Source organism: Ascaphus truei, chromosome 12, assembly GCF_040206685.1.
Source record: "Ascaphus truei isolate aAscTru1 chromosome 12, aAscTru1.hap1, whole genome shotgun sequence".
Classification (NCBI taxonomy): Eukaryota; Metazoa; Chordata; class Amphibia; order Anura; family Ascaphidae; genus Ascaphus; species Ascaphus truei.
Genome location: NC_134494.1, coordinates 29,463,518 through 29,489,302, shown reverse-complemented (window position 1 = coordinate 29,489,302; position 25,785 = coordinate 29,463,518). Strand labels below are relative to the sequence as shown.

Sequence of the window (25,785 nt, the reverse complement as noted above, 5' to 3'; positions counted from 1 at the left end):
AATAAGGGGTATTGCAGCTCGACCCGGTATTAACCACCATGGACTTGTATTGCAGTTTATGCCGGATCAAGCACAGAGGCCCTTATTGCAGCCTAGGGAATCCCGCAGTGTGTTGTGGACCTTTCCATCAAGAAAAGTGTTAAATTAACACTGACATTTGTGAGTAAAGATGGACACAGAATAAGTTATGGTGGGTTCAAAAAAAGTGACAAAAACCCTCCACTGTACAGCAAATAAAAATACACCTTGTGAGCACATTCTCATGTCTGACAGGTCTCCAAACCTGCCTTACCCCATTATCTGAGTCAAGTTGGAAATCTAGTTTGCTAATATATGTAAAACCTACGCACCCATCTATAATTATCCCTAACCATGTCAGGGGATAAATCTTCTGTATGCATTGTGGTTTTTTTTAAAGGCACAATTTTTCCTTCCCAGGCAGCAAAGTTAGAGCTATTAAGCCCCAACGTCTTACATGCAAAGCTCCAATCTGAAGGAGTCAGTTCTTCTGCTTGTTACAGCTCTCAGCTAAGTACTCGGAAATCTCTACCAGAACAAACTAACTTCAATATACGCATGTTTTCTTAACCGCCTACCCTACATTAGCCCAGAAGGCACTCGGAGATAAGGGCATTAAAGTCACATATTTAATAGTAAGGGGAAGTCATGTGTAAATCATAGAAGATATCCTGCTCACAGTGATAAACCTCGGAACGCGTTTTTTGCAGGGTGAATTCTTAATTCGTTTCCAGTTTAATGCGATTTGAACTTCCCTGTCCAACGATCCATTCAACTTTGACTAATGTAAAGAGCAGGGAGCGATGTGAAGCTCGCACAATTGTAAGCGAGGCAGAAACCCGGCGTATCATATAAAGTTTGCCAGTATGAATAAATTAATAATAAAACACTGGTAATAGTTCAGTCCTTCTTCCTTACTGTACAATGAAATAGATTTGAAAATAAATACTCTAATGTTAGTCTCTACCCTGACGAACTTTACTCGCTGCGTTTTAAATAAAAGCACAACCTTCTTTACTATGAATCATATTTAGTCGACAAGTTATTGCTTATCCTCATTACACATATACAATACAGCTCAACCTCCTTGTAACGTTGTGCTTGGGGTCCAAAGAATCACATCGCGTTATAAGCGGATTCGCGTTGTTACGGATCGCGCTATAACGGGGTTGAGCTGTATTTAGTGCCAATGGTTTGGTGGATACATTTTCTGAACACACAAACATAGGAGAGAAAGCAGCAGATATCCAGAGAACATTGTTAATGTTAAATAATATTCGATTGCAAAAGTTGGAGATTATTTGATTAAACTTTAGGAAACTCAAATTTTCTGAACAACTTTGTAAAAAATAAACCCAGGTTTAACGCTTGTCAAAAAAGGCATGGGCACATACATTTTTTTTAGTGTAAACTTGTGGACATGTTATACCATGTATATAAAATGTTATCGGCAAGAAGCAGGAAATTTAAAAACAACAAGGCTACTTACGTCAATGTAAATAATAGTGGATCGACTCTGGGAGAGGGTAGGCAGAAATCAATGCTAACAAACTCACGCAGTGAAATCAGCTGAAGGTATTGTCATGTTTAAAGCAGCCGCACGGAAGAGATGGAAGATGAATGTAACAAAAGCAAATAAACTGACATCATTGTGAACTACAAATGTTCTAATGTACACAGAGCTTTCCACAATAAAGCCAGGTTGAGCAAATAGATTAAGTACATGCTACAGGCTGACGGTTACAGGTGACTTCGAAGACACGCCCAGTACGTTTCTTATCACTAATCAGAGAAGGTGATCAGGTCTGCCGTCTCCCGTGCAAAGTCAAATGCCAACAGGTATTACTTTGTGGTGGAACAATGTCAACGAAGCAGATGAGTTCTAATTAAGCAATATGACTGCTTTTAGTTCAGATTACTAGTGTGATAATTTCCACTGCAGGGTTACAGCCTCAAAATGTAACAGGAAGCCCCTGAAAATGGGTTTACGACATGAATCCATCCTTTTTATTGGGTTAACAACCCATAACAGATACTTTTGGTAATCAGAACAATGGGTAGCCAGGCATTGTCACATGCGGTGTCTTCAACCTCTGTGACGTGTCCAGTTGTATTAGTTCTGTTGGCTGCATATAGTGTTATCTGCTACATATCTAAAAGTAGAGAATCAGGAGGCACCATGACTCCAAACAAAATAAGATATAGACACCCCAAACCCAACAAGAGGCGTGTCTTACACCCCAAGCCGCCTGGTGGTTTTAGCTAACAAATGTCCACCAATTAACATGACTATATTCACTGTTGCATTAAATGCCCCCTAAAGAATAAAATTAAAGCAGAAATCTTCCAAGAAGCCTATACAAGTTTAATTCCTATCATGTTAGTATGTTGTCCTGATTTTTTAACATTTTAACTTTTTAGCCCACCTATTTTCTTAACCTCTAAGTCTTTTTGGCTGTGTGGAGAGCTACATTTTGACATAATATTTCTAACGCTTATAACTCCTGAACGGAGCAGCGAATTTAAACAATAAAAACAGTGCAGGAAATGGTAATAAGAGATCTAAATGAAGTTTAAAAAAATGCTAGGGTTTACGTGTTTATATTACTAATTTTTTGCGTTGCTCATTCCCCCAGCGATCATACCAAGTGCAATTACTGGAAGATGTCTTTTTTCACAGAAGCGGCCTCCCTAGATCAGGGGTGCTCAATTCCAGTCATCAAGACTCCCCCCCCCTCAGGTCAAGTTTTAAGGATATCCCTGCTTCAGCACAGGTGGTTCAATTATTGCCACTTATTGAGCCACCTGTGCTGAAGCTGGGATATCCTTAAAACCTGACCTGTTGGAGGGGATCTTGAGGACTGGAGTTTAGCAGCACAGGCCTAGATGATGTTTAGAGGGGGTTCCAAGGCATATAGCTGGTGTAGAAGCAGACTTTATTTTGTAGCCAAAGCATGTAACCAACAAAAGTCTTTTATGGCCAATGAAGAGACAGAAAAGGGTTAACAGCTTTGATGAATTGGTGTATTTAAATGTATTATTAAGGATCAGAATGAGCGTTGATATTATGCTCATGCTGTGACACGCACTGCTCACACAAACAGCACTTGAAGCACAGAGTATCTTGAAATGTAAAAGCATTGCACATAAATGGGTGAACTATACAGTACAGATTCTGGGGGCGGGGCTGTATCACAGGACTCTGGTACTGTTGTCTGGGTCTGCAGAAGCAGAAGAAGGTATATAGACACTTAGAAGTCTGCCGGCATAGGCATTTTTGCCGCATAAATTGTGCTTAACGCCGAACACTTCCTTCCACCCCATTAGGCCGAGCTCAGACTGGCTGCTGCTTGCGTGCGCGCCTCCGCCGCGCGCTCCTGCAGCCCAGCGATCTGTGCTCAAACTGCAGGAGTTGGGTCGTGGCGGGGGGCGTGACGAACACTTCACGGAGCTGGTTCGGCGTTATTGGCTGAACCAGCTCACGTGACTGCAGCCCCAAATGTCAATTTGGGTTGTGGCGGCAAAATGTCGCAGCGTCAACGCTGTAGTTTGCCGCCACAAGCAGTTTCTAGTGTGACAACTGTCATCCACTAGACTGAAAGAGTGACGAACGTGCGCACGCACGTCGGGTAGCATCCTGTCTGATCTGGGCCTTAGAAATGTTTGCTTTCAGGCACATACAGATGACAACAGCAGGAATGAGAGGGGTCACTTGGTCACTGTTCTATTAAGTTTCATTGTCATCATTACACTACTGATGTAATGGCCAACCACAATACTGCAGCACCCTACTCGTGTTTCAAACTGCGCACATCCACTGAAGGGATTTACCTTGTACAATGGTTTATTAAACCTTATGTCAATTCAGCTGTGCTGCTGCAGATGATATTTTAAGAAAAACTAAACACAAACCAGTTCGACCGCTTCTCAAATCAGAAAAAATTCACAAGCAGAAAGCAGCACTTTTGAACCTAATACGCTTGTTTGGCTCGCACTATGCAAACAAGAAGTCAGGGAGCGACCTGTGTGCTTGTTGTACAACCCAAGGGTGTGATACTGTAAGGCAATTACTTCAGCAGGAAATAGTCTTCTCCCGTGCTTATAAATAGAATCCAATATACTGATAGCAGCTACCTGGGGCATCGCACTATGCAATGCGTGCCTGGATTTCAGTCCTGTGATACTGCACTTGTAAAGGAAACGTGCATGTTACCCTGATATATTAAATACGAAGTATGACCAAGCCCGATCACACAACCATCACAAGCACGGGGTCTTCACTGTCAATACTAACTGCTCAGCAACCATCTCTCACACCTATTTGGAAACCAATAGGAAAGATGAACATTGCGTCCGTGAAAGGACAGCGATGATGTTATCAACACCATACCTGTCATGGTTCTGAAAGCTAAACAAGTCAGATTATGGACATTTTTCAAGAACAGCCCGATAATAACACACGCACGCGCACGCGCACGTAGCTGGCTTCCTTACAAAGTTTCAATCCTCTATGAAATTATTGGAGCCTGGAAACTTGACTTATCTGTGATCAGTGGAGGATGCATACATGTATGTCCTTAAATTGTTACCGGTACACCAAATTAACAATTATAACTACAGAGTTATTCAAAGTAAGAAACGGGTATTCAAGCATGGAATGAGGAAATGACCAGCTTATTTCAATGCATAGCAATATATACAATAAAAAGCAATAGATATAGCCCTTTAGAAATGACAATACAGTATATCAGGTGTTTTCAACTCCAGTCCTCAAGACCCTCCAACAGGTCAGGTTTTTAGGATATCCTTGCTTCAGCACAGGTGGCTCAATCAGTGGCTCAGTTGAACAGCCTGCTCAGCACAGGTGGCTCAGTCTTGGACTGAGCCATCTGTGCTGAAGCAAGGATATCCTGAAAACCTGACCTGTTGGGGGGTGGGGGGAAGTCTTGAGGACTGGGGTTGCGAACCCCTGCAAATGTTTAATGACAATGTAAATCATACAAGGTCTTCTGACAAACTGATGTGTTTTAGGACATACACATTATTTCTTGTAAATGTTTCAATGTAGATTTAAAGGCTTAACTTAAAGCTTATTCGGTATTGTTTACTGCATTTATTAAGCCCTTTAAACCAGTAGCTCGGAATTTACATGTGTAAAGAAGGAACTTTTAAACACCTGTGCAACTAATTCTCTGCTTTCAACAGGCATCTTTCTGCATATGAACAGGGACGAAAAGGCAACACATACAAGTCCATTGTACAAGTAACTTGCTAGCTACTCAATTGACTTCAACTATCTTTGCCTACTTAAAAATGCCAACCATCTAGTTTGCTGAGTGTATTTGTTTAATTCCTGTAAACACACAAAAGATCAAGATGGAAAAAAACTAAAAGAAATCCAGAACCTGAATCTCCCCTGCATGGCGCAGAACAATCTGAAGAGAAACAAAACCTATAGAACAGGAATACGTGACAAAAACTGCAGGGGAAAAAAATAAACATCATGCATTTGCTAAACAAATCATATTAGCTTACTTACAGGAGTGCAAACGAGATGCACTGAGAATGGAGGTGCAGAGGAGATTGATTAGTTCACCGGGAGACAGCAACCTTTGCCCTTAACATCTCCATCACTAACTCCTGTTGGTTCTCCATAATCTCACTACTTGGCTGAGTAAAAGTTACTATGACTACCTCCGCACAGGGTTTCCCCACCTTGGCAGATCCCATTCGCAAGGATAAATATACTCAGGAAATCATATTACACCAAATCACAGAGGGGTAATAAAAAGAGGTTCCCTGGAACACACAACATCTTGTGGGTTTTAAAGTCTTACCAGCTTCATGGTGGTGTTATTCTGTTCCCACCGCCAAAGCATCACACTCATTTCCCTTTCCTCAAAAGCACCTGCCCAGGGTCACTTCAAGTCCGTATCATGCATGGCCACTGTCCATTATAATCCAAGTGTCACCATAAGACTTTTTTCCTCTTGCTTTGGGCAAGTGATTGAGTGGCTGTTCTTCCATCAATTTTCAGCTTCTTTCAAACATACTAAAACCAAGTACTGTACGCTGAGCACAGGCTCCTATGTTGACGCCAAATCAAACAAGCATTGAAAGAAGCTCTGAGGAGGCAGCTGGGGCAGAGGGAGTGAAAGCAGGACAAGGAAACCTCCCCTCCCCCGGCAACTCACAAGCACTTCACAGATTGGGCATTCCTGACTCAATGGGCCGTTCATCATTATAGAAAAGAATCACAATTAACTCCTAAAGGCATAGGGACAGCCCAGCTTAAATACATATTGGGCGCTGCGAGTCTGAAAGAAAACAGATTTTCCCTACAAGTAATTGGGCCCAGTGTGCTATTCTCCCAATAGTGAATGAAATGGGGCAATACATAACCATATATTGCGATTGCTTTATCCGTATACATGCTGTTATTACAATATAAGATAAAGCCATTACATTAATAGCAGTGCACAATATTATGAATTATATTTATTGAGGTGAGCTCTACAAATTGAATTAGAGCAGTGCAATGTGCTACATACCAACAAAAAAACAACGAGAGCAGAGTCCCTGACCCAGAGACGTATCTTATTCTACCTGTTACAGTCCATATAAAATAATAAGTGGGTTTCTTAGATTTGATGCAGATCTAGTAGCCAGATAAGTTTAAACCTGGCGGATGTTATTGGTGTCGAAAAAAAAACCTTGACAAATATTTGAAAAGGTTATGGTCCAGCCTACCCGTTTTTTTATTCCTAGCATAGGTGGGACACAGGGGAGGTGTTCAGAACTGAAGCGTGTTCGTTTTAGGTCTGGGGACCCCCTGCTCCCCGATATACTTACTTCCAAAAGGTAATCTTCCGCTCCACGCGGGCCAATAAGAATCTGCGACGATTTAAGAACCCGGGAAGTACCAACAGCACAGGAAGCAGGTTGTGCCCGCAGCTGAAATGAACGTGGTTCAGCTCCAGAGACTATCCTGCGTCCCACCTATGGGAAGGAGGTCATTTACTTGGAATGCTGCTTTAGGCAACTTCAAAATTGTACATTTGGTCGTGACCACGTCGGCGCAGTCGTTTGGCCACTGAGAGACCCTTCACTGCAGCCGCTGGACACTCAGCCGTTAGCTGTTTCGTCAGTAAGGTGAGAACTTTGAGAGGTTTTAGTGGTTAAGGTAGGGGGTTAAGGATAGGGGTTTAGGGGTCTTAGGGTAAGGGTTTTTAGGGTAAGGGCTTACGGTAAGGGGTTTTATGGGAAGGGTTAACGTTTTTTGGGTAGAAGATAGCATTAGTATTAGGGTTTTTTTTTTAAGGGAAGGGGTAAGGTTAGGGGCTTACCTTGGGGGTGAAACGGCTGGCTGAGAGATGTCCCAGCGACGAGGTGAGGGGCGGCTAAACGCTGGCAACAATTTGGTTACTGTAAAACAACCGCGACTAAATGTCCTGGACCAGATTAACTCCCGAACTCCTTTGGGGACTATTGATGCCTGTAACCACTCTCCAAATCACTCACTAGTGCAAGTGTAAAACATGCACCTCAATACTATATACTGCCGCTGATGTTCCAGCTTCAATATAAGTGTTCCGGCTGATATGGGAACTTTAAATGAAGACTCAAAAGGACTGCATTGAATTGCATGTAATAGTAGCATGAGTGCATATTGGACACCAAATAGATTTTGTGATATTCAGGGAAATATTTATTTTTAATATCTCTTCCCCCTATTTTTTAATCAACACTTTATTCACTTTTTCCCCATTTTCTGTAGTTACAACACATTGTACTGTACATAGTTCACGTACAATATCAATAGGATTTATCCACCCATTGATTCATTATAACCTTTTTAACAAGTACAAGTATAGAATTAAGTACTTTTGATATTTTCTTCTTAGCTCATCCTTTATACTTAGAAAGGTCGAGATCAGGACTCGCGACGGAGCGCTAGCCCACGCCCCCGGCGGTTCAGCCAATGAGGGCAAACCTGCCGGGTGACATCACGGCCTGTGCCCCCGTCACGCCCCCCTTGTCTTTCCCCCTGCAGTTCACGCCGCCTGCCTCGCAGACGCCCGTGCAGTGCAGGCACTGGGGCCGCAGCCTCAGACAGGTCTGCATGTTACACAGCTTTTCAGCACAGCCTGGGTTAAAGGAAGTGCATAGCTAGTAACCCTACTCACAGACAGTTGTTTCAACCTTTTGGGTCTTATCAGTGTGATGATGGTTATACTGGCTGTGCAATGTGAAGCTGGGATAGGTTTCAACTACACATTATAGAATTCCTAGAAATTCATCCAACCACACATTCATGTGTAGCCATGCTGTAAAATGGACTGCAGTTTCCTTTTCTGCTGGCAGTGAGGCCTGGTAAGTTATGGGAATGCCAGCAGTAATCATAGAGGTTTGCCCTCACACCCTGGTGAGGTGCCCTATGTGTGGATGGGAGTGGCCACAAACTCTGAGTCCACCGTTAGTGACATCAGAGATGTGCCTGCCTCCTGAGAGATATAAGGCACAGCACTGCTCAAAGTTAGTGTGTTGGAGTAAGGAGCAGGTCTGCGTTGAGACTTTGGGGAAGAGGGCGCTAGTGCTGTAACTAGTGGCCCCATTCTGATAAATCAGCATCAAGTTGTTAACGCCATACTGTGTCCAGGGACCTGGCACAGGGGTGATCTCCCAGAGGGGAGAGGGGATCCCACTCCATTGGGAGGGTGTACCTTTGAAGGGATCACGCGCCGAGATGTGCGGCTGAGTTCATCACTGCGAGGGGCAGCTAGCCCATACCGCAACTGCAATAAAGATGCTCAAGTTCAACAAATCCTTGCTGTGTGGGTATGAAGTTCTTGCACAGGAGGAGGCACCACAGAGGAGTTCCTCATCAGTCACATCTTCCTGCGGACGCAGAGATCCTGATGAGGTGGAGGCGCTGCACTGGATATAGGTAGGACTCATGCACACTACCTCAGATGCCTGTCTGGGTTGGCAATCCCCACACAACATCATGCGAGAGACTCAGGAGTCCTGTTGCCAACAGTTGCACCACCAGACACTACCATGTAATGGGGACTGGTTAGACCACAGGGGCCAATGTGAGATTGGGTGGGTCAGGCCAGGCGAGAAAATCCGTTACACATGTATAAATACTAATGTAACCCTCGGACTGCCGGGAAGCATTAGCACTGTTTGGTAATCCCATTTAAGGATGTATATTTTTTAAGAATGTATTTCCTTTTTCAATACACAAGGAATAACTTACTTTTCAGGAACTAATTTTTGCCATTTTTGACAGTTTTTAAATGAATTTAGTGCCGACACCCTGCACAACAATTTGCACAATCTTAGTATCTTCAGCCAGACTGCAACAGGGGCGGCCAATTCCAGCCCTCAAGGGCCACCAACAGGCCAGTTCTAAAGAATACCCCTGCTTCAGCACAGGTGGCTCAGTCAGTGGCTGAGTTGGCGACTGAGCCACCTGTGCTGAAGCAGGAATCTCTGTAAAACCTGACCAGTTAGTGGGCCTTGAGGACTGGAGTTGGCCGCCCTCGAACTACAAGGGGTGGCCTTGTAGTTTGGCTCTTTTTATGCCATCAAAACCAAAGCATTTGCGCAGGCAGATCTTTGCAGTTGAAGTCTCTGTGAGTGAGTGAGCGAGTGAGCGAGCTACTTAGGGGTCAGTCATGCCATACCCTAAACAAGAGGGGGTCACAGGCGGTGGGAGGATTGGAAAATAAGATGTATGGTGTCTAGGGGGGCCAAAGACAAACACAATAACTTGCTGACAAGCTCATGAATGAATGAATGCACTCACAGAGAGAGGCCTGGGTGTGAAGCCAAAGCTGTTTAGAAGAGTTATGGAAAAGCATTTTCGCTGTACCCAAACTAAATGTCATTAGTTTGCCTTCTTTCTCCTAGCCCAGTTTCATTTATTTCTGCCATACAACGGACACGGTGAAAACATTATGAGCCGAGCGGCAACACGAGCGGAGAAACCTCTTTGAGTTGGTATCTGAAAGGTTTTTTTTTTTTTAGTCACGGCAGATTTGGGGAAATAAAAAAAAAACGCAAAAATAAATAAATAAGGCAAACAAGGAATTGGAAATGTAAAATTGCTTTGGCACAAACATACAGCATTTTTCCTGTGAGAAGGGTTTACATGCTGCATCATTGGGAAACAAAGGCCGAACGGGCCTATGCCCATTGCATGGGCCAGTGCTTCACACTGCAAATTGTATGCACAGTTACTGGCTATGCACTTCTTTACGCCAGGCTGTGCTGAAAAGCTAACTTGGCACGCATATACTTATAGGGGTCCTGTGTTAAAATGGACATGAAGTAAAAGGCGACATTTGCATATAATTTCCCAGAATCCCTAGCGGCAGTGGAAGCTCTGTATGTAATGGTGAAAAGCAGGTTGTAAACCTGTCTTGAGATGTGAATGTGATATTTTTATTTGATGTAAAGATAAGTATTACTGTTTTAGTTCCCAGAGTTATCTTTATAACAGCCTTATCTTTGCATGCATTAATATCCTTCTCCTTTCTACAATGTAAGTATCTCACTATGAATGCTGCCGTGCTGCACACTCATTCTCGTGCCAATTTATGCCACTGTAAAATGGTTATGTTGCCCTTGATGAAATCACTTAAAATGTTATAACTAAGTAAAAGTTTCCCTCTCGTACAAAAATCACTGTACAGTTGTAGCGGTGCCACTTATACGGTTTAAGCCAGGGCTGTTCAACTCCAGTGCTCAAGGGCCACCAACAGGTCAGGTTTTAAGGATATCCCTGCTTCAGCGCCGGTGGCTCAATCATTGACTGAGCCACTGATTCCACCACCTGTGCTGAAGCAGGGTTATCCTTAAAACCTGACCTGTTGGTGACCCCTTGAGGATAAGAGTCGGCCGCCCCTGGTCTAAGCGATATATGTTCACTAATAATTACAAACGGTAGTAAGCGCTACCGAACTCTCTGCAAAAGTGCAATATAAGATGTGTCAAGTGACACGGTCATGTACAGCAATATAAAAAACAATGGATACAAAAAGTGATCGTTCTGTGCCAACAAATGTTGGAAATATAGCTGGTGAATACAATAATCAAAGATGTCGCAGCCAGGTACAGTCCACTGATTATTCCTAGAAATCAGGAAAATATGTGGAAAAGGAACAGGACTCATCCAACGCTACTAGGTGTGTACGTGAGTCAAAGTTTCAATTGGTAAGTACGTGATGTATAAGAGTGGAGATGACTGGAGCTTCAGGTGGAGGCAATGACTCCCGTTCCAAGGGTGAAAGACTGGTGGGATGCGATGCGTAGGGTTGCCGGGTGTCCAGTATTGAACTGGACTGTCCTGTATTTGGACACTCTGTCCAGTAAAAAATGAGAGGTCATACTGGACATGTACTGTATGTGCCCCGTATTACCTCTCTGGACATAGTGATCTGACCAGCTTGGGGGGCCGTGAGATTTCCCCGAGCAGGGCTGTTAGGGGGCTGGGCAGCTTCCTCCATTCTGACTGGCTGCTGCTGGGTAATGCAGATAATCAGGAGGAGACGTCAAGAACCTGGGGGTGGGGCCAACGAGAACAGGAAACAGCATGGAGGGGAGAGAGGGAGGCATGTGTGTGTGTGTGGTTGTGTGTCTCGAGAACGTTGCACCATTCACCATTGTGTGCAGCATTTTTGGAGAAACGATTTCTTCAAAGTGCAGGTCTCCTCAAAGAGAGAGATACAAAGTCGAGCTCTACTCACACGTTCATAATGAAATTCTCCTTTAATGTGACAGCCAAAAACAGTGGAAAGACAACGTTTCAGGTCCCATATGGACCTTTCATAACCTGTCTTTCCACTGTTCTTGGCTGTCACATTAAAGGAGAATTTCATTATGAACGTGTGAGTAGAGCTGTACTTTGTATCTCTGTCTTTGAGGAGACCTGCACTTTGAAGAAATCGTTTGTCTGTGTTTTGTTGGCTGCACAAGAAGGTTCCTCCTCGCCTGAGGCCGATTCCCCGCACTTTTGGAATTGTATTTTTGGTGGAGCCACCTGGCAACCCTAGAAAAGGAAAGAGAGCAAATATAATGCAAATCTGTGCAGTGCAGCAAATTGAGTATAGGATAAATAAACTCCAAAAAGGGATCAAAATGGTAAGCAATGCCCCTGAATTAGCACAGGGGTGCGCAAAAGTGGCAGGCGCACAAGATTTTTCTGGGGGGGTGTGGTAGTTGCAGAGGCCCCGCACTCTTCCCCAAGGCATTTAAATTAAATACCGGGCATCACGTGATCTGCAGTGTCGCCTACCATGTATTCAGCCATGCGTCACCATGGCAACGCGGCATCAAATGACGCCGCGGGGTCACATGACGTGACATGACCCCGCGTGTCATTTGATGCTGGATCTTTGGTAAGGGGGGGTGGGCTCAAGCATAGGGGCTGTCAGGCAGGGGGGGGGGGGGGCTCAAGCACAGATAGTTTGCGCACCCCTAAATTAGCACAATGTGAATGGATACAGCTCTAAGGACTGGAGCAGTCACTGGGCTAGACTAGAAAAATTTCAATAAAAATTACATTTATTCCAGTAAAAAAAAAAACAGAATAAAAAACGGAAGCAAATTTTTTTTTTCCTGTTGGCGGAGGATAAAATTAGACTCCTACTCACAAGAGGTTTCTCTGAAAACAAGCAAGTATGTCTCAAGCGTGTTCCGGACCTCAGCTGGTCTGCATGTTAAGCCGCAACAGCGCTGCTGGGCTTCTTCCTTGTCCTCGCCGGCGGTAGCATTTGCTGCTCTGGTTTCGCGAGTGGCCACGGCTTTGCAGCTCGGCATCTCAGTGAGCCCTCGTGCTTTACGTCTCTGGCTCCACCTCTCTCTGACGCCGCTGCGTAATGGTGCACTGTGGGATACGGAACTCCCAGTTGAGTCTGGGCTGATAGTTAACCCCACGCGTTTCACGACGGGGGTGTCGCTTCCTCAGGGGTTTCTAATGTTAGGGGGGACTGATGCATGTCTTAATTAGTCCACTTGTTTAACCCGTAGTAGTCCATATACAAGATAATATTGGTAAAGTACAAAATATCCGCCATCTATATGCGGATATATATTTACTATTGATCAAAGTCTTCCTGCAAGAAAAGGAACGCACCAGATTTACCAAAGAGGCAAATCCTGCAGCAGGGGAGGTTGTATAAATTCCCACATCAGTAGCTGAGTTGACCATCCTGATTACAGGAGATTGATCTCTACTTCGGTGACTAATTAAAGATGGCCTTATTTTTGCATCTCTATTTATGCCTCTTGTTCTGTTCAACGTACGGCTTTCTGAATCCAAACTGGGAACGTTTTGAGCCACGTCTTCCATCGTGACGCAAACACTGAGAACGCCACCTGTGGCACTCGGGGAAGAACTTTTATTTGAATGCAACTGCAAGTACCAAAGAGACGGGCACAGTCACTCACAGTCCATTTGAACTGTGTTGCTTGTCCGCCGAGTATCACATTGTACTGCACAATTCTCTTTAAAGGACCACATTTGTGGAGACTTCCGGTGACGTCATCCAAGATGGTGGGTTAAATAGGGAGCTCTAACAACCCTCACGAAGCAAACGATAAAAAAAGCCGTTTCCACCACTCGAATCGCACAGCAAACAGCTCTACAGAGTGTCTGAACCCCACAGCATGCCACAGAAGGCAAAAACCCCAACCTCCAAAGGCGCCTCCAAATTCTTTCAGCCGCAACAAAAACGCGGCCTAGCGAGCATGCAGAGTCCCCAAGATGGCGTCGGACGCCACGCGGCCGCATCCCCGCAAAGGGAGGGAAGCACGCAGGCAGAAGAACCCGCCCTGGACAGAGAAATTACCCGCTCATATCTTGAGGACCTCCTATCCAAAATGCATGACAGACTGCAAAAGACCCTCAGACAGGAACTCAAAGACATGATGGCAGGAATGCGGGAAGAGATAAGCGGCCTTACGCAGAGAACAGAGGACCTCGAGAGTAAGCTGGAAGAATCCCTGCAGGCACAGGCCATGGCGGACGACGAGATTATGCGCCTGGGGGAGGAGGTCAGACTACTGAAAGACAGTATCGAGGACCAGGAGAACCGGGACCGGCGACAGAATCTCAGGATTCGAAATGTCCCGGAAACGGTTCTCCCCGAACAAATAAAACCATATCTGGTCGACCTTTTCAATAATTTATGTGAGGGGCTTGATAACAGGGATCTGGAAATTGACAGGGCGCACCGTGCGCTAGGCCCTCGCTCCAATGACCCGAAGCGGAGGCGAGACATCATAGTCCGCCTCCATAGCTACTCCACGAAAGAGAAATTGATGGCGGCAAGCAGGGAGAATAGCAATCTTACCTTCAAAAATGAGCCGGTGCAGATCTTCAGTGATCTGGCTAAAATCACGATCGAACGCCGCCGGGAGCTCAAGCCGCTTACCCAAGCACTCAGAGAGAACAACATCCCCTACCGCTGGGGCTTTCCGTTCCGACTGGTGGTCAACAGGAACGGAAAACAAAGATCCATCAGGCTCCCGGAGGAGATGCAGGGATTCGCCCGCGAACTGGGCCTGACGCTGCCTCCAATGAGAAACACCATACGGAGAGAGCCGCGAGACACAAGCCAGGAGCGGAGAACCACACGAGCTTCTGAAAGATTGGCGGGCCACCAGGAACATCAACCCTGAACACCCAGACGACCAGCCCGAAATCCTGAGAGGAGCAGCCCAGAGACCGGCAACCCAAGTCGCCCTTCCAGAGGAACACACGTCGGAGCAGTACCGCATGCCGCTGCTTTTACAACCGGCTAACCGCAGCGATCCCAGTACCTCAGAGCGTTATCCGCAAAAGCCATCCCTGCACCTGGATAAACAGCACAGGCGAGTTGAGAGGCGCGGTGGCGGGAGAGGGGAAACCCGATCCACTGGTCACTTCACCGACCAGGCCCCGCTGGGAACTCCTCGACCTGCCTGTGAACAACGCCCAGATCAGGTTTGACTGCCCCACCCTACCCCCCCCCCCCCCCAGACAAACGTTAAGTCTGGACTCCATACGAGAGTGCTAGCCACGTTCCCCCCCCTCCCCCTCCCCCCCTTTTTTTTTTTTTTTTTTCTCTCATCGATCGGATCGCTGCCGAAGCCGCAACCCTGGTAACGGGACTAACACTTCGCTCAGGCCAAACGCCTCACAACTCTGCATCCCCCCCCTCCCCTACTAGCATTGCACAAATGCAGCCCAGACCCCTGTCACAGCTCAAGTCACAACCAACGCACAGTACCCCTCACTGCCACGATATAAAATAGACCAACTCACCCCCCCCCATTCGGCCACCCCCCCCTCACTAGCAAAGTAACTTATACCATACAAACTCTGCAACACCCCCAACCTCAAACAACCACATAGGAGTCACACCAAGGCTACCATCAAATCATACAGGAATCTACCATTAGACCCCCCTCTTTCCTACCCCCCCTCCCTCCCTTCCATCACCACACCAAACTACCATCCCCCCCCTCCCTTGCTCCCCCCCCTAAAAAACCCAGCCCCCGCTTACCTCCGCCCACGTACAAACAAACCCACACGACAACCCAGACGCTCAGAAGAATCCAACACCTGAAACACACCAAAACAGAGAACCGGGTGGTTCGCACACACATGAGGTCGCCCAAGCACCAAACAGTGGTACGCAGACCCCAGCAAACCGCACATGTAGCTGACACGCGACCATAGCCCCACTACAACCCCCCACACAGACCTATCCTGGTAGTCCATCCCCCCGACCCTTCACCTATCCTCCGCTGTCACCCCGACCTTCCCCCCCCCCCCCTACATAGAACAAACAAATACTAGTATAAAAATTAATAAATGTTAACCAAATAAGCACAATTGGAAACTCTGTACTCGCACATAAAAGTCCCCAACCTACTCAAAGCAAGCAGAGGCTATACCCGCCCCTAAGGGTAAAACACATAAGGGGAAACCAACAAATACCAAGCATGCAAATGCTCCACACTGGGGGGCGGCTGAGGCTGGGGCTGCTGTGGTTGTGATTGCTGTGCTACCGAAAGCAAATAGCTCTCATGACAGGGAATCCCAGCCTACGCAAGACATATGGGTCCCTAACCCAATTGTCACACCATCCCCCCCCCCCTGTCCCACCCCCTATCCCACCCCCCTGACCGCCCACCCCCACCCCCCCCCCAAGACTCCACCCCCCTTAGAACCACCCAAGTGAACAACTCTCTCACCTGCTGCCCAGAACTCCCAGCTAGCCACGCCTCTGACGCACGCTGACACGAGCGTAAGAGCGGAGCAACGCCCAGAACTAACCACATGACACTAGGACGTAGCGGCTCGCCACAGAACGGAACGAGCTCATTAGACCTAGCGACACACACCTCCCCCCCCAAAAAATAAAGCAATCCCCCCCCCCTCATGACATCCCTGGTCACCCCCCCCCCCCACCCACCCCCCCCACCCTGGGCACAGCTCACTATGCCACAAAGATCCCCCAGGCCCCACATACACACCTGTGAACAAGCCCACCTTAGCGTGGATGAAAGAGACATAAGACCTAGTTGAGACACAAAAGTCTCATACTCGGACTCCAACGAAGAAAGAACAACTGTGATCTCCCTTCCAACTTCCTCTGTGGCTGTATAATACCACTGTGATTGTGTCCATCTCATATGTATATGTATCTGCTTGCCAATTTATCCTCCTTGTCACAACACCCGTACACTACCCCCCCGCCCAAAACCAACACCCCCAATGATCCCACCCCCCCCCCTCTCCCCCCCGCGCCCCCCCTCCCTCCCCCCTCCTCCCTGTGTCTAACCCCTCCACCCCACCCCCCACCCCCCCCCATAGAGTAACCCCCCCCCCACACCCCCCCTTCCCACCAGCTCTCCTCACCACACCTCCCCACCCTCCCCCCACCCTACCCCTTCCCCCCCTCCCCTCACCCACCCCGAGACCGACAAAAGAAATAACTGTACAAACGGGCTACTAGAAAAATAGACTGTGTGCCCACCATTCAAGAGTTACCTATATGCGTGACATGTATGATATGAACCATGGGTAGGAGGCTAGCACAAAACAAAACGCCGAAATCTTCTCCCTCTATTCCCCCTGTCCCCCTCCCCCCCCCCCCCCACATCCGTCCCGGGTGTGCCAAAAGAAACAAATACACAAACAATTAATTGAGGAAATAGTTTGTATACCTCACATGCTAGACCTACCTATACGTATGAAATGCTCTATATACACCATGTGTAAACGGCCTCAACAAAACTAAACAAAACGCCGAAACCTTCCCCCCCCCACTCCCCCTGCCCCCCTCACCCACCCTCCCCGAGGCTGACAAAAGAGATAAACGTACAAATGGTTTATTAGGGAGAAATAGATTGTATACCTAACATTCAAGTGACACCTGTATGCATGATATGCTCTATATGCACCCTCCTCTCCCCCTGTCCCCCTGTCCCCTCCCCCCCCCTTCCCTCCCCCCCCCCCCCCGCTTCTCACCACACTTCCCACCCCTCCCCCCTCCTCACCTGCCTCCCCTCCACCCCCTCTCACCTTAAAAGCTCGGTAATGACCCATTCCAATCTGGTCCCTCCCCCCCCCCTATACACCCCCCCCCCACTCCCCCCCTTTTTGCCCCATACCCCCCCCCTCCTCCCCTCCCCCCCGCTCTCCCCCCTATCAAAGAGCTAAGGATATAACTGAGATATTTGAGCGGCGGAAGAACACAGAACCAGAGGGTTCGGCCCCCTATCCCCCCACACTCCCCACTGGATGCCGACGCCGGAGTCAATCCCGTTGGGCTCGTTAGCCCACAAGCCGGTCGCCCACGGACCAGGCAAATACTTGTTAGGTTCAAGCCTGAACCTCATCCTACTTCTCTCTCTGCCGCTGACTCTGTCCCAGCGGCACTACCCCCCGCCCCTGCTGCCCCCTACCCGCCCCCTTCCCCCCTTGGCCCATCCAACCAACCCTCCGACAAAGCAAGCCACCTACAAAAGTTTGCAAGGGCCGTATCTACGAATATACCAAAAGAGCAGGACCCCCCCAGATGGGAAGGGAGGATCCCTAAAAACCAGATACACTAACATCACTTATGGCCTCTAACGCCCCAGTAAAAATAGTATCGATCAACGTAAAAGGCCTTCAAAATAATAGGAAAAGGAGGCTCGCCCTCCAAGACATAAAACGGACTGGGGGAGACATCGTATTCCTGCAGGAAACCCACTTCACATCAGATGGCCCCCCAAATTTATTCAAAAAAGTGTTCCCAACATGCTTTTATGCATCATTTAGTAGTAAAAAGCGAGGAGTGGCTATCCTAATCAGACAAGGCACTCCATTCAATCATATCAAAACGACAATAGACCCAGAGGGTAGATTTCTCATGGTATATGGCTCTTTAGCGGGCTCAGCAATCGCCTTAATCAATGTATATGCCCCAAACGAAAATCAAATAGACTTCCTGAAAACAGTACTTGAGGGCATAGACCCGGGATATCTGTCCTCGATGATAGTGGGCGGAGATCTGAATATGGTCCTTAATCCCACCGAGGACAGATCGACCGTAACGGGTCACCCCCGTACAACCCACTCCCAAATCACCGGGAAAAGGTTCAGGGACTTAGCGGAGGAGTTCTCTCTAGTGGACGTTTGGAGATCACAACATCAGGGCCAGAGAGACTATACCTTCTACTCGACGCCTCACCAGACCTACTCACGCATAGATTACTTTCTGCTGACCAAGAACATCCTAGAGGCTGCCACGAAATCAGACATCGGCCCCATAACGTGGTCAGACCATGCCCCAATCACCTTGACCCTATCTACACCATTTGAAAAGACGTTTTCATACTCCTGGAGATTGAACGACTCCCTATTGAACCATCCCGAGATAGAGAGAGAGATCAGAGCCTCCCTTAAGGACTACTTCTTCTTTAACTCGGGGTCGGTGTCATCTCCGGCGATCCTATGGGAAGCCCATAAGGCGGCAATTAGAGGCAAATTTATCTCTATTGCCTCTCACAGGAAGAAAGTGAAACGCAAACTAATTCTAGACCTCACCGATAGCATCTCAAAACTTGAGCAGTCCCATAAAGCCAACCCTATAAAGAAAACATATAAAGCCTTAACAATAGCCAGGCAAAAGCTCAAAGAGACCCAAATGGAGAATGTTGAAAAAGCCCTTAAATGGACTAATCAACATTATTATGATAAGGGCAACAAGGCGGATAAGCTCCCGGCCAGCAGACTGCGTGGAATACAAAAAAGGTCCCAAATCACAGCGATTAAGAATAGATCTGGTGAAATACAATATAACGATAAAAAAATAGCGGCGGAGTTCACAAAGTATTATACGGATCTGTATAACCTGCGATCCAAAACTGGCCGTGTAGATAAAAAAAAAGCTTCAGAAGCGATCAAAACTTACTTAGACAAATGTCAACTCCCCACCTTGACTGATGAGGAAAATGAGATCCTCAACGCGGAGATCACGAAAGAAGAATTGGAAGAAGCGGTAAAAGCATTAAAGATCTCCAAGTCACCTGGCCCTGATGGCTTCACTAACGTCTACTACAAGCGATTCCTGCCTATATTATCCGCGCATCTACTAAAAATGTTCAATCATTTTATGGAAGGAAATGCGATCCCCACTTCCATGTCCCTGGCCAACCTAGCTATAATTCATAAGGAAGGCAGAGACCCGATGCAATGCGGAAGCTATCGTCCAATCTCCCTACTTAACAACGACCTCAAATTATATAGCAAAATTCTAGCCAACAGATTGAACCCCATACTGCCGAGGCTGATTAACATTGACCAAGTCGGATTCATATCAGGCCGACAGGCCTCAGACAATACGCGGAAAATAATCAATATTATTGAGCATATCCACCTAACAGGTACCAAAGCAATACTACTCAGCCTAGACGCAGAGAAGGCGTTCGATAGGATAGACTGGCTATTTTTAGACCATACTATGCGCAAATTTGGCTTCCGTGACGCATATTTAGAAGGGGTCCGCAGACTCTACCAAGACCCATCCGCGACGGTTAAACTACCGGGTGGTGACGCCCAGAGCTTTGGCATCCAAAATGGCACAAGGCAGGGGTGCCCCCTGTCCCCCCTCCTCTTCGCTCTAACAATAGAGCCATTAGCAGCAACGATTAGAAATAACATAGATATTCAAGGGATAAATATTGGACGTTCCCACTATAAAATCTCCCTGTTCGCGGATGATATAATTTTAACACTCTCGAGACCCCAAATTTCCCTCCCGAATTTACAAAAAGAGCTTTCAGACTTCGGAGCGATATCGGGTTATAAAATTAACAACGATAAGTCCGAAGCACTGAATCTCACCCTGCCAGAGCCAGAGATGAAACTTCTCAAACTAAATTTTAACTATAGATGGTGCTCCTCCTATATCAAATATTTGGGAGTAAAGATATCGAAGAACTACCATTCCCTCTACCAAAACAACTACCCCGCCCTCTTACACAAAATAAAATCCGACCTCGATAAATGGGGTTCGTATCAAATTTCATGGATCGGGAGGATGATCTCGGTGAAAATGAACATCCTCCCCAGGTTATTATATTACTTCCAGACACTCCCGATCCACATCCCTGGCACTGAATTAAAAAACATCCAGAAGCAAATTTTCCACTTTATCTGGCAGGGGAAAAAACCAAGAGTCCCACGTACGGTCCTGTTGGCTTCGAGGGGGAGGGGGGGCCTTGGGGTCCCCGACATTATGCGGTATTACCATGCCGCCCAACTAAGACAGGTAGTAGTGTGGAATGCGGACCCCGGCCAATATTGCTGGCTAGATATAGAGATGCAATACGCCGGCACGCCTTCCCTGCCGACATGCCTTTGGTCACTGAACAAGGAGGATTTGCAGAAAAATAAATTCCAATTAGGACCAACGAGGCTCACATGGGAGATATGGACGAAATGCAAATTAAAATTTAAGCTCACAACCACCAAATCTCAACTTATACCAATCACTCAAAATCCAAAATTCCCACCAGGTTGCGAGCCCAGACAATTTGATCAATTTACAACCAAAAACATTCGGACGATTGCTGACCTCCTGAGCTTTGGAGAGTTCCTGAGCTTTCAAAGGCTACGAAGCAAATACGAAATAAGAGGACTAAATGTCTTCAAATATCTCCAAATTCGGCACTACGCACAATCAATTTCCCCAACGTTGGAATTTCCCCCTCTCACAAGATTCGAAAGATTATGCAAAGAGACAGCACACCAAAAAGGTCTCATAACGCAAATATACTCAGAACTAGAACGAGCAACTGATGCTCCGGTTCATGACTACATGCTCCATTGGGCAGCAGAATTGGGCACAGTTATAGACCAAGAGGATTGGGAAAGTATTTGGGAAGCAGCCTCAGGAACCTCCATATGTACCACAATCAAAGAAAATGTTTATAAAATAATGTTCCGCTGGTATCTTACCCCAGTTAGACTAAATCAAATCTACCCTCTGGCCTCCGATCTATGCTGGAGAGGCTGCGGACAAAAGGGAGACATGGCCCATATATGGTGGTCATGTCCAGAAATTCAGAAATACTGGGAAACTATACAAACTCTAATCACAGAGGTCACAGACCTCACAATACCCATTGATCCGTTGACCTACTTGCTGGCCAGGCCAATCGAGCATATTGACCGCCCAACAAGTAAATTGATCTCCTTCATTCTCACGGCGGCTAGATGTGCGGTGGCCGCCTCGTGGAAGAAAGTGTCTCCCCCCCCTAAGCAAACGGTCATAAAAAGACTACAAGAAGTCATGCTAATGGAAAGGCTATCAGCCTTCCTCAAAAGGAAGACGGAGCCGTTCTATAAGATATGGGACCCGTGGATAACCCACATGCGGGACTAAAAAGGATCGCCCTGTACCACAAAATAGGGATTACATAGCTGACTCCCATGTAAGACTAACAATTGCTACTCCACGCTAAAGAAAACAACGAAGATGGATGGGCAACGCGCAATGGACCAAGGGGGTAGGATCTCCCTCCCCCCCACCCCGCAGCCCCACCCCCCCCTTTTCTCTCTCCTTTCCCCCCCCATCCCCCCACATTCTGTTTCCACCCTCACGCCAACCCTACCGACCCATGTTTGAAGGTCGGGGGCGCGTTGAGCCTTTCCTTCTCTCTGTCCTTAAAAAACAAAGAAAACCTGTATTAGGCAACTTGATGTCTACTTTGTGTACAACGTATTATGAACAATGCCTAATAAAAAAACTTTGGAAAAAAAAAAAAGGACCACATTTGTTTCGCAATCTTATTTTCTAATTAAAATCCATACTGTCGTGCTGGTCACAAAGGACGTATTTAGGTCATTCCATGAGTCTTTTCTGCCTCACCCCCTACTAGACATTTCACAAGAGCATATAAAGAGTCTGCAAGGCTGGAGAGATTCTTGACTCACTTTTTTGTTCCATTGTACCCTTTGGTGAATTAGTCAAGCGCTTCCTTGCTTTAAGACAGTGTAGGTATTGGACTCAGCATAAAGATCCTTTTCATCAGGGTCACAGGAGAGTGAGCTATGACAGGTGCCCTGTTCTCTTTCTCCGAACACAACATATTCTTTATTTTACAGCAGGAGTGGCCAACTCCAGTCCTCCAGGGACGCCAACAGGTCAGGTTTTCGGGATATCCCTGCTTCAGCACAGGTGGCTCAATCATTCTGACTGCGCCTCCTGTGCTGAAGCAGGGATATCCTGAAAACCTGACCCGTTGGTGGATCTTGAGGACAGGAGTCCAGTGTAATACTTTGAGCATGATGAGCAATGCAATAATAAAAAGGATGAATTGCAATAGTTTCATGGCCAGGGGGGGTGGCATTTTGCACACGGTGTGTACTTATCACTAATGAGATTTGAACCTATATAAATGGTATAGAAATATTAGTGTGCAGTTAAACGTAGGGGCCTTATTCTATATACTCCGAAGCTGCTGATTGCACCATTAGCATTCGAAAACTCCCACTGACTTCAATAGGAGTTTTCGGGCAATAACAGCCTGAGCGACAGCTTTGGAGTTTATTGACTTACCCTCTTAATTGCATAAAGGGCGTAAGTGGAAGGGTGACATTGGTTTGCAGGTGCCACCGATTAGCAGTGTGCACTTTTATCATATGACGTGTCACTGCTAAAAACGATTTAGCGCTTCTATGCATATTTTTTTTCTAAACCAATAGACATTTTTAATATGTTCCAGTTACGTAAACTGTGGTACTCCCAGAACACCCCAAACTCAGCCGTGCTTTGTGTTATTCTTGCCAATATGCGCACTATATAAAATAAGATATTTTGAATATAAATGTGCACCATGTACACATCCCCCCCGTACATGCTAAGTATTCGACATTTGTTATAGAAGGGCAAACCTGCCCCAAGTAGATCCATACACTCCTCATTATCTACCATGTTAGTGTAGCGCCCTTTGGGTATGCTAGCGCAGCGGTGCGCAAACTGGGGGGCGCAAGATTATTCATGGGGGGCGCAGCGGTTGCAGGGGTCCCGTGCTCTTCCCCCAAGGCATTTAAATTTATGCCGGGGGATCGCCTGAGGGTTCTGCAATTTCACTTACCTTCTCTTCGGCGACGCGTCGCCATGGCAACGCGGTGTAATTTGACGCCGTGGGGTCATGTGACGTCACGTGACCCCACTACGTCATTTGACGCCTAGAGAGGAGGATAAGGGAGGGGGGCGCCAGCAGGGAGGGAAGCAGGAAGGGGGGGGTGCATGCTGGTACGATTGGACAACGCTGTGCTAGAGTTTTGTTACTGCATCCTGGTCCCTACAGGGAGTTAAGGGGTTACTTCCTCTTGCAGGCCCTCGTTGTAACCAATTCCAAGTAATTCATGTGAAGTAACTTATTTCATGTTGCAAGTCACATAGGATGGTGATTGGCTGGTTTATTTGTTCCCAGAAGGTACTGGAAAAATCCACACTTTAGGGCAGGGTGCGCAAACTGTTCCCCCTGCATCCTCGCACCCCACCCCTTTACCTTGGCTCTGGCGGGTAATGTGACATCACGTTGCCATGGCGACGCGTCGCTGGAAGCCAAGGTAAGGGAATTTAAAGAGGCCTCGCGCGGTCCCCCGGCATTTAATTTAAATGCTTTGGGGGAGAGGGTGGGGACCTCTGTTACTTGCCACGCCCTCCCCTCCCTGGAAAATCTCACGCCCCCCCAATTTGCGCACACCTGCTTTAGGGGAAGACTTAGTTAGGTAAACCTTCCCTTTTCCTGCCCAGCAACAGGGGTGGGAAAAGTTATAAATGTTTGGGACCTTGATATCTTTCCTCAGATCCTATTTTTGTTCCTGCACTGAGGGGAACTCTGGGGCTCTCCTAGCCCTGTAACAGGGTTAGCAACCTCTCCTGTTTTCGTAGTTAGGGCAAGACTCCCAGTATGGGGGCCCTTAAGACACTGCACTAAAAAGGAATCCTGCCACAGTAGGGCGTAGGTTCTTCACAGCAGGGGCTCATTGAGGAGACCCGGGGAAGCTGCTAGGAATTGCAGCAGAAAGGTTCCAGCTCTGTCTTAAGCAGCCGAGGAAAGGCTTGAAAAAGAGCTGCTCTACCTACAAATCCCATGGTTGAGGAAACCTGAGTGTGTCTAAATTGTAATTTATGGAAAACCTGTCCTGTTGCTGGTCTGAACTTCGGATTGTTTAATAAAGTTTAGTACGTTTCCTGGCGCCGTGTACTGTTTGTGCTCACCATACCAGCCCTGCACGAAGTTCCAGCACCCTGAGATTTAAGGTAACCGCTGAGCATCACCTGCACACACATTGGGACAGCTTGCCGTGTCCCCTCAGCTATTGGCCGGGGGTAGAGGTGTTACATTAGCATGTCGAGAGATATTGTTTGTTGCGTCAGGCGACAGCCCCGGTGTCGGCGCTACACGTGCGCCTTCGCGGTCTGTGCAGAGCTGCGGGGGGAAAGACGGGGATGTGTGGCAGGGGGCCATGACGTCACCCGGCAGGTCCACCCTCATTGGCTGAATCACAGGGGGGGGCGTGGCCAGCGCTCTATCGCCAGTTTGGCTTCAGAAAAATCTGGCTGCGCGGCGGCCAAGGTAGGTAGCGGGCCCAGTCCCATAGAGAGGCGATTCTTGTCCCTGCAGCTCATGCGATAGTGCGCGCTGCAGCAGGGACCTAGCCTTAGGCTGAGTCCATAGAAGGCACGTCCGTGCTGAGCCGTGCGGACGCTCCGCGCTGAACCCCTGCATCCTCCATGAGGATGTCTTTAGAGGGGGCTCATGCGAGCGTCCGCAGGCGTGCTGAGGCGCTGGATTTTTCAGCCGACAGCCAAACTGTTTTTCAGAGCGCTGTCGGCTGAAAACATCCAATCCGCGCGGAGCAGCGTCAACGTCACGTTGACGTCGGTGCGTCGCGGGCGATTGGCCCAGCGACGTCACTGCCCCGCCTCCCTCAGTCTCCCCCCGCCTCCCGATCGCGCCCGCTGGCTCGCCTGCATGGGCATGAAATCGCGCAGATTTCAGCAGGCGAGCCTCAGCGTCAGCGCGCCTCAGCCCTGCTACCCCCTCTATGGCCCCAGCCTTAAGCGCCTCACTGTAGAGTCAAAAGAGGGATATAACCAACTAGTACTCATGTGCTTGTCTTTAAAAACATTAAGGCAAGTGTAATCAACAGAATATGGCACCCTAGTGAGAGATAATTCTGTCTCTGAATTCAGGCAG

At 47.3% G+C, this 25,785-nt stretch overlaps 1 protein-coding gene across 10 annotated transcripts in view; it reads right to left on the bottom strand.

The window, feature by feature from the left end:
* NAV2 (neuron navigator 2) overlaps window positions 1-25,785 on the bottom strand; it is a 439,021-nt gene that overhangs the window by 188,125 nt on the left and 225,111 nt on the right. Inside the window, exon 1 of one of the 10 annotated variants that reach the window (XM_075567191.1) lies at window positions 5,856-6,198. The exons of 8 other annotated variants lie outside the window; for them this stretch is intronic. In XM_075567191.1, coding sequence (XP_075423306.1) covers window positions 5,856-5,906 — 51 coding nt within the window. In that variant the 5' untranslated portion in view covers window positions 5,907-6,198. Of the gene's footprint in view, window positions 1-1,507; window positions 1,659-5,855; window positions 6,199-25,785 lie in introns of those variants that run through there. One more of the 10 variants, XM_075567192.1, reaches the window with a different exon arrangement.